This window comes from Gavialis gangeticus, unplaced genomic scaffold (assembly GCF_001723915.1).
Source record: "Gavialis gangeticus isolate Ggan-Ray unplaced genomic scaffold, GavGan_comp1, whole genome shotgun sequence".
NCBI lineage: Eukaryota > Metazoa > Chordata > Crocodylia > Gavialidae > Gavialis > Gavialis gangeticus.
In genome coordinates, this window is record NW_017728993.1 from 59511603 (window position 1) to 59521022 (window position 9420).

General features: G+C 46.8%; 1 protein-coding gene across 2 annotated transcripts in view; it reads right to left on the reverse strand.

The window, feature by feature from the left end:
* LOC109286958 (sulfhydryl oxidase 1-like) overlaps positions 1–9420 on the reverse strand; it is a 111582-nt gene that overhangs the window by 86666 nt on the left and 15496 nt on the right. For both annotated transcript variants that reach the window (XM_019501783.1, XM_019501784.1), the window contains exons 3-6: positions 4119–4167; positions 3514–3604; positions 1612–1702; positions 811–956 (exon numbers count right to left, since the gene is read on the reverse strand). In XM_019501783.1, the coding sequence (XP_019357328.1) occupies positions 811–956; positions 1612–1702; positions 3514–3604; positions 4119–4167 (377 nt within the window). The remainder of the gene's footprint in view (positions 1–810; positions 957–1611; positions 1703–3513; positions 3605–4118; positions 4168–9420) is intronic.

The window sequence follows — 9420 nt, forward strand, 5'->3', positions numbered from 1 at the left end:
CCCCCCCCCCCCCCCGCCCAGGCACATGTGAGATATCACACCCTGAAACAAGAGGAGATTCCTTTCCAGGAGTGTATGAAAGGCCCTACCACACACATGCAGTATCCACCCTCTCCCCATGCATCTACCAACCCCAGATACCCCCTCTCTACTCTACTTCCTGCAGTCTTCTCTCACCCTAGGTTTCCAAGAAGAGCATTTCTGCCTCTAGCATCAGAGGGAAAGTGCCAAGTGCTGCCTAGAGTTCCCTGGCAGGGATGTGAGAGGTGAGTAGGAAGCACTTTAAATGTTCTAGCCTCCTCCATCTACACCAGCAGTGCCACCCCCCAGGGTACTTCAGGGAAGCAGGAAGAAGATAGAAAAGCTCAAGGTGAGTTACTGTCTGCAGCCAGCTCCCCTAAAAGATGCACTTTCCTCTGCCTTTCATGCAATTCCTGATCAGCTCTGGGAAGGTCAGCTTTACCCCCTTCAAATCAACACCACCCTTCTGAACAAGGGGCAGTAAAACAGCTTTAAAAGATCTGATAGAAAGAGTGTTCTCTATCAAAGTCTACAGGTTGGTAAAGCAGCTTCCACAGAACCCTGCTGAATGTCATTATCCAGGCAGTATCCAAGCATCCTAAAAGCTACCCACAAGAGCTGGGATTCACACTTCCTGCCCAAGCACAGGCAGCCTGTCCAATATCAGTCCTAACCACAACTGCCAGGATTCAAACCCTCAGTCTCTGGGTACAGCACAGGTAAAGCTTTAACAAGCTAACAACAGAGGTTGCCTGTTTGCAACCTGGGAATTAGCAGGGAAGCACTCACACAGAGATGCGAGAGAAGGAGCCGTTGCTGACAAGCAAGTAGGCGGAAGGGAAGGTGGTCACGTTGTGCTCGTTCACCAGCTCCTCCTCATTGCTCAAGACTCTCCTGACAGCAATGTTTGTGTACTGCTGCATGTCCAGGGTCACCTGCAATGCCAGATGCTCCCAGGTCAGGCTACCCAAGGCACAGAATGTCCCAGGAACTAGACCCATCACAGAAGTTTTCCTCTGTAGGCAGAGCTTACCCCAGGGAGTTCAGTGGGAAGCCCATGGCTCCTCCAGGCCAGCAGGACAATTCAGTTCCAGCATAACCCTTCACATCCTCCAGGCAGTGCCCAAACATTACCTGGCCCTCCCAATAGTCCCAAGAGGTAGAAAAAACATTAACTGTCATTGGAACCACACAGGGGGTAAGGAACTGGCTCAAACTGGGTGAAGAGATGAGTTTGAAACCCATCAATTTCTGGCTCTTGAGCCCAGGGCTCATTCATCTTTGGAAAACTACTTGGAGCTCATATTCTTCCCTCTGCAGCAAATGGTATGTGATATCTATGGAAACTAGAAGGGGCATAAAGAAGGGCTCCAGACTAATGTTATGACTCAATGTCAATTAAACTCTGCAGAGATGCAGGGTATGGAAGGAGAACTTGCTCCTCTGGTCATACTACTTGGCAGAAACCTCTTTGGGAAAATAACTGCCCTCTCTCTTTCTATGTGCTAACAACAACAAGCACAGGCATGTGGGGGGGGCTCACCACAACTGTAGGGGCTAGAGCAACATAACATTACAAGAAAACATCACCTCTCTGCCCACAAAGGAGTTGTTCTTCTCAAAGATAAGGGCCAGGTACACAATTTTGTTTTTCTGAAAGAATCCACGAACCTCCTCTGTGCTATAAGGGAAAGCAAGACAACAGGATGGTTGTAACTAAGACAGGAACATTCCCTCCTCCTAACCACTGGAAAAGTGGCAACAAGTGCATAAAGAACAAATAAGCAGCACCACATGCGTAACTCTTCAAGTTGGGAAATGGCTACATTATACAGAATCTGCAGAAACATGAGGTTGAAAGGAATCTTAAGGGTCACCTGGTGCAGCCCTGCAGATGAGTTGAAGTGCCGGTGGAAGGAGCAAGAGGCAGGAAAGCCCACGTACCAGGTGCCATTCCCAATTTGACTGATCACAGATCTGGTAGCAACGATTTTTTTTTTTTTATTCTTATGTGCAATGCCTCAAAATTCTGGACAGAGTTTATCCAGTTCTTCCCAGTTGAGATGGCCATTTCCATATTCTTGTTCCCATTAGTTCTGCCTTCCCCCCCTCTACAACCCACATTCACCACCATCAGGCATACTGAAAACTGAGGTGTGGTATTCATTTTGGTTTTGGGCCATGCCTAAGCTATCTTTTTTAATCTCTCCCTCATCTTCAGCACACAGTAGCCCTAACCCTTGCAATATTTTTCTTTGGGTTTGTGGAGGTTTTTCATTTGTATGGCTGGAAGTGTTTTGCTAGGTGTTTTAACATCCTTTGTCAGTTAACATCCATCTTACTTAGTTTGCTTTGGGGCAATTCTTCCATAACACTTCCTGACTACTCACACACACCTTTCTTTTCTGATAAGTTCCTTTTTTTCATTTCTTACAGGATTCCCATGTACTCCTAATACCATATTTTCTGGAATGCAACACACCCTGGAATAAGACAGACAACTTGTTTTTCAAAGTCAGAATGAAGAAATAAAGAGCTGTGCTTGTAATAAGTCACTGAGTAGCAGCAGCTCAGGAGTCCAGCCTCATTCACTATTCTGTTTCCTGTGGAATATGTGCAATTTCTTCTTTTTGTCCCCCATAGCAGAAGCTTGAGCAACAGAAAGTGCTGTTGCTGTACTTCCTTGCTTATAATGCACACCCCAATTTCCAATGTGGGGGGAAAAAAGGTGCATCTTGTATTTAAAGAAAATAGCATATTTTTGAGGTGGTTCCTTTATCCACTTTGGTCAGGAGCCCTTCCCCACAACTGTTTTCCCCATTACTTGGGATACAAGATCTAGATAGTTTGTGCATCTTTGACTTGCAGGAATTCCAGGTTTCGTCCACATGCAAATCTCTGGGCTCCATATGTCAGCTGACTTCACATAGTTCTCTTTTATTTCTGAAGGGAAAACTTTGATAAACAAGCACTTCAGTACTGAACAATTTTTGTTTATCCTTTCATTTCTTTTTAATGATGCCAATGCCTGACCATTTAATCCTACTGCTTATTTTCTCTGATCAGAACTTTTGAAATCAAAACCTTAGTTATAGACCTAGTTTTGTTTATTAAGTGTCCAGAAAACCTCAGAAAGAAAGCCTGGGAAAGGCATCCACTCCACTCTCAAAGGAATTCAGTTAGAAATGATAAACATGAGTGCTTCTAAAGTGAGCCCCTGATTACTGTCATTATCAACGTGTGGAAGAACCTAGATTTGGAGCCAAGAAACATAGCAGAGTATCCATGACAGAACTGCTACTAAAAGCCTTGTTAAGGATGACTCTGCTCCTTTCCTGATCTCTCACCCCACAAGACACCAATGCTCCCCCTGCCCTTGGAAAGATCTCATCTCTGAGCCCAATTGCATGCTACTATATCTCTCTCTCTCACAAACATGCACACACACTAATTACAATTGGTACCCGTGTTGTTCCATTACCCTCCAGTTACCTGGCTGGCTTCAATGGGGGATAAACATCCTGGTACTTCTCTAGGTGGGTGATTATGCCCTGTCTCAAGTCCTGAGGGCTGGAATCAACATCTGTAGAGGGAACGAAATACACAGAGCTTAACCCCATAGCAATCTTCACAAGCAGCCAAGGGTGGTATCTGTTGGCTAGTAGCTGACACAACCTGTCCCAGCTCCAGCTCTCATCCATACTGGGTCCCTCCCGTCTTGCTGCCACATCAACTTTGTCTTGCAGAAGAGGGATCAAAGAGCTACTGGGCCTTACTGGGCACCTCCCCAGTCCATATGGCAGTCTCTGCAGCCCAGTGGTTAAAGGCTCAGGGCAGAGATGCACCTCTTTTGTCAGGTTCAAGTTTCACTGACACCCCACAGGATTTTCCCTTTCAGAGGCAAGGGGTTGTCCTAGAGCTCCCTCCCACTAGCAATGCCCCACCTGCCCAAGTCAGGGGCACTGCTCTCCCAGCCTGCCCCAGCTCCAGAACTCAGCAAGCATGGGGGCTGGCTGCAAACTGAAAGGAAACAACTCTGCAAGGAGAATTATGACCGGGGCTTCAATCAAAGGGTTAAAGGGCAACTGAATACTCACGAGAGATCATCTTTCCATCCTCTGGGCTTCTGCAAAAGGCCTCAAAAAACTGAAAAGAAACAAGAGACAATGAGTTAGTGTGAGTATCTTGACAGCACTTTAAACCTAGAGCACAGGGATAAACAGAACAGTCCAGCCGACATAGCCTGGGAGTGGAGTTCAGAGACCTGTGCCCTATAGCTAGCTCTGCCACTGATCAGCTGAGAGACTTGGGCCAAGATTACCAATCTGCAAGGAGAAGGGGAATCGCTTTAAGATCAAGGGATGGAGAACGTGGTGTGGAAGGTACAGTCCATTAATTTCTAAATTGAACATAGTGTGAATGGAAGTTGCAGATTTGTACAAGGTCTGTGCAGCTTCTAGGAGCATACAGATCAATTGTGCAACCAATACAATGCAAATTCAACAAAACTCCCACAAGCAAACTCATTCAGCATTTCAAGTGGCCTTTTAGCCAAGGCTTTGGTGAACAAACTGATCTTTGCACCCTAGAGGGCAAACACCAGCTGAGGCTTGACAGATTAAGTGAGGGGGAGGGAAGTAGAGGAAGTAGGGTCACCTGTCAACCTTCCCAGAACTAGCCCTCAGGAGGTCCTGTCTTGCAACACCCAACAAGTCGAGGTTAGTGGACCTGGACTGTAGGAACAGGGTGCCAGAGGCAGCCCCCTCACAAAACAAGAGAGCATCACAGAGAAAGCTCCATGTATTTCATTACCTCAGGTCCATGCTACCTCCAGAATCTGAGCGTGCAGGTTTTGAGAATAGGTTTCTAGCTTTGCACTTTTAAACAAAGCCTTTTAACTGTCCCTGTTTCAGTTTGCACCAATTTAACAATTGCCTCAGTTTGCAGGGAGTCTGAAACAATTGAACTGAGTGGCATGAGCTAACCTGATCTTTTTGTAAGATCCTCTGTCTGAAACCTGACCAGTATGATATTATAGGCCAAGAGGCAATCAGCACGTTCTTACACTCCCTCCAGAAGTGGTGCAATCACCTACCCTGGAAATCTTCAAGAGGAAACTGTACAGTCTCCTCGCTGGGGTCACCTAACCCCAGTTGTCTTTCCTGCCTACTGCAGGGGGGCTGGACCCGATGATCTTGCGAGTTCCCTTCCAGACCCTGACAATCTATGAATCTATGGGGTACCTGAGTTAGGATAGCTCACTGCTCCACCACCTAGTCCTCTCTCCTCCAGCAGCAGCAATCCAAGCAAATGCTTATCAGACTGAGGGCTCTTGATCACCACCAGCACTCCAGCTCATACTCACTAATTCCCCACCTTTCCCTCCACATAACTAACCTCCTCTTTGCTTGTGTCCAGAAAAAGTGATTTCCATGGGAGTCTGGGGGATTACCAATTTACAATCACTCCTTGGCCACCAGCTCCATGAGGGACATTTCCTAACCAAAGCTAGTGCAAGGTGGAGACAGAATGGGTATGCATCAGTGTGCAAGGCACTATCCTTAAGCAGCTGGGACTGGTGCTTGCAGTTACCAGGAAGGGAGAGTTCCTTGTGGATCTTCTACCCTTGTTGCAGCCACAACACAAATACGACCCATTTAGGGAATCACTAGTGTGGGCACCACTTCCACCAGATTTTGACCAGTCAGAAGTTGGTGCATACAAGGTAAAGAAAAAAGGAATCAGAGAAGTCCATGCCTCTCCACCACCTCTGCTAGCATATAAAGGCTGATAAGCAAAACCCACAGGATTTATTTTTGTGGGGAAATGAGCAGAATATTAAAACATTAACCAAATTGCTGACATTTTTTTTCCAACAGCACTCACCATTTACTGTAGGCAAAAACCAGTCATGTTAATATTCAGATGTTTTTATAGTGCCCTAGAGGTTCTGAGTGATGTTCAAAAACCCAATAACTATCAGAGGATAACATACCATTCAGATTCCCAACATAGATGAAAACTAAGTTTTGTTTTCAGGGACAAAAAACAAGTGAGTTTTCAGAGAGATTCCTGAGCTACTTTACCATAAAATCCTACTGGAGACAACTTGCAGCAGTTCTTGCTGCTGTGTAGCTAGGTAACATTAGCTGTTAGTGAACAGTAGGGTCCTGACTTTGCCTGGCTACATTACAGATGCCTTGTCTTCACTAAGCTTCTAGTGCAGAATAATTAAGATTATCTCACTTAAAAGCAAAACACACATTTCTTTTTAGATATGAAGACATAGCCAGAGATTTAACTGTACATCCTGCTAACTATCTATTAATTAATTTGACTTAACAAAAAGCCAGAGAATAGCACAGAAAGTGAATAATGAAAGGAAATTTAAAAAATTTTCCCTGCTTTACATAATCTGAAGGGTTACAAAAATGTGATGATTCTCACCAAGAAGGATTTTCATTGACCCTTTCTCTTTGAAGGAGTTCTTGGAAACAGTTCTGGCCTTGGGTCAGAGAATGTCTGTGGCAGACACATTTTAAATAGACAGACACTGTATTTCCCTTTGCACCAGATCAGAGGGCACTGCACCATCCCCTCAACCAGAACTGATTGAATCCTTAAACATCCACTTTCATCTGGGAAGGAGCACAGGCAGTGCAAGAGCCACACTGGGCCACTGAGAAGAGAGTGATGGAGACTTTGTTGGCTTTGTCCCCCAGACTCTAAATCTTGGAGAGCGCTACCTATGGAGACTCCCAAAGGGAACACACAAAAGTGTTGGGGAACAGCGGCCCCAAGGTCACGGTGGGCCGAGGGCAGAATCGGAACAAACAGGCGGGATTGGCGGCAAGGAGCCTGAGTGGTCCAGGAGACACGCGTGCGGTTTTAAAACAAATGGATTTTATTCACTTACGCTTTTGGAGCGTAGGCAGAGAAGCTTGCTTCGGTTACAGTTAGAACGAATTTAACGAATGACAAAGGAAACTGTTGGCCCACAGGGTTCCCAAGCGAGCCCTTGCTTTCTACCCCGAAGGATAGGTGCGGCTGCCCACTCGATAGTCCCAGGGCTGGTCAACAGCTTATTGAACGGGTGACAAACAACGAAAACTGTAACACGGTGTGACGCCAGTCCAAGGTGGACAAACAGATGATCGGTGCCGAGGTCGATGAAGAGTGATGCTGAGGTTACTGCACGGTATGGTGAAACGAAGCTGTAGTCGAAGTGAGTCGGGTTGATCAGAATCGTGGTCAGGATCGGTGCCAAAATCAGTCCGGTAGCCAGGAGATCAATACGAGAACGAAGGGGAATCGAAGAGCCAATTCGCAATGAGGAGGAGACCAATAGGCCTGAAGCCCTCCAGAAGAGCAGTCCCTGCAGCCGCAGCCTCTGCTCTTTGGATCCATCTCTCCCTGTCTCACAGTCCCTGCCAAGGCAGCCTCTGCTTACAGGTCGAGCACAGTCTCCCCTCACACACCCACCACCACACTGACAGAGAGAATAACAACAACAACCCCAAAGGTGGGGGCTCACAAGCCCTTTATGGCAACCAAGTGGCCAATCAGGTTGCTTGCTTTGAAGAATTTTCTAGTTCTATGAAGTCATGCTCTTAGCCAAACTGAGCATGCCTCTGATTAGATTCTGTATATGACTGAGCCTGCACATGGTGGAAAAGTAGGTCACGCTTGTTTGACAAGCCAACAGGTCACCCAGGGGGCTCATGCTGGGCACCCTGTGGAATTTTCCATTAACCTGGCTTGTTTGCACATGTCAAACTTAACTCTTGTGTTGCCAGCATACATTCAAAATTTGGTCCGGACAAAAAGGAACAGCAGCAAACCTCCAACAAAGACTCCTGTAACGTGCTTGGCATCCTGCGTGCCCCTATGCCACTTTGTAAACAATAATTCATTGTGATGGTTTCTTGTCCCCCTCCTTCTCCTGTCCAAACTTCAAAGCAATTCCAAATTCTGGGGACTGACCACCTGTTAAGAAGACATCTCTGAAGGCTTGGCTGACTCCTTATACAAGCCAAACTTCAATCCAACATAAGCAAATATTTAAAGTATATTTATTTACACAATTAGCTTCTGGGTATAGGACCAAGGGGAAGAATTAGAAGTAACAGCCAACAACAGCAGAGCCATCAGACATCCTCAGAATAGCTTGCAGGTGGCAAAAAATTTCTCTCGGTGTCTCTGTGGCACAAAGACTCAGTAGCATAACCAGATGGGGGAGGAGGGCACCAGACCCAGATGCCAACTTTGGGGAGAACCAAAAATAGCAGCCCTCATGCTAAGGGCCCAACCATCACCCCTGGCAGCCTGGTTGCAGCCCTGTCCACTGCTGCTACCCAGGAAACAATAAAAAAGGGAAGCCAGGTCACCTGTGGTCATCCCCACAGTCCTTGTGACAAGACCTGAAGTATTTTTTCCAGCATTCTTGAACAATTCTTGCATGCAGCTATGCCCTGCCTACCTTAATCCCTGACAAAGCTGCATATGTACATTGGATTCTTTACTTCCTACTCTGGAGTGCAAGGAAGAGGTGCTGCCTGATTTTAAACAGCTGCTGTGTGTCACTCCATAAGGGGCTGCACTTCACAGAAGGGGATGTGGGGCAATTCCTAGATCATTTGGAAAGCCCTTGGGGAGCACAGGGGTGTTTACCCACATAGATGCAAGACCCTCACTCATCAGAGCAGACAGGCCACAAAAATGGCTCTCTCAGCCTGAAGGGGTACTCTAAAACACAGGGTGCTCAGCTAACAGGCACTCTCAAGAGGCCTCTCTCCTAGGAAATGAGCTGGACATCAGTGCTACCGGAGGGTCTCCATGGCAGTAGGCCACACATAGATGTCATATATTTCATAGATATTAGGGCTGGAAGGGACCTCGGAAGATCATCAAGTCCAGCCCCCTGCCCCAGGGGCAGGAAGTCAGCTGGGGTCATAGGATCCCAGCAAGATAAACATCCAAATTTCTCTTGAAGGCGTTCAATGTAGGTGCATGAACCACCTCTGGTGGCAAGCTGTTCCAGACCTTGGGGGCTTGGACAGTAAAGAAATTCTTCCTTATGTCCAGCCTGAAACGGTCTTGCTGGAGTTTATAACTGTTCAACCTCGTCATCCCTTGGGGCGCTCTGGTGAACAATCGTTCCCCCAGATCCTGGTGAACACCCCTGATAAACTTATAGGTGGCCATCAGATCACCCCTGAGCCTCTGCTTTTCCAAGCTAAAAAGCCCCATGGCTCTCAGCCTGTCATCGTAAGGTCTGTTTTCCTGACCTCTGATCATGTGAGTGGCTCTTCTCTGGACTCTCTCAAGCTTCTCCACATCCTTTTTGAATTGCGGGGCCCAAAACTGGATGCAGTACTCCAGCTGTGGCCTCACCAAGGC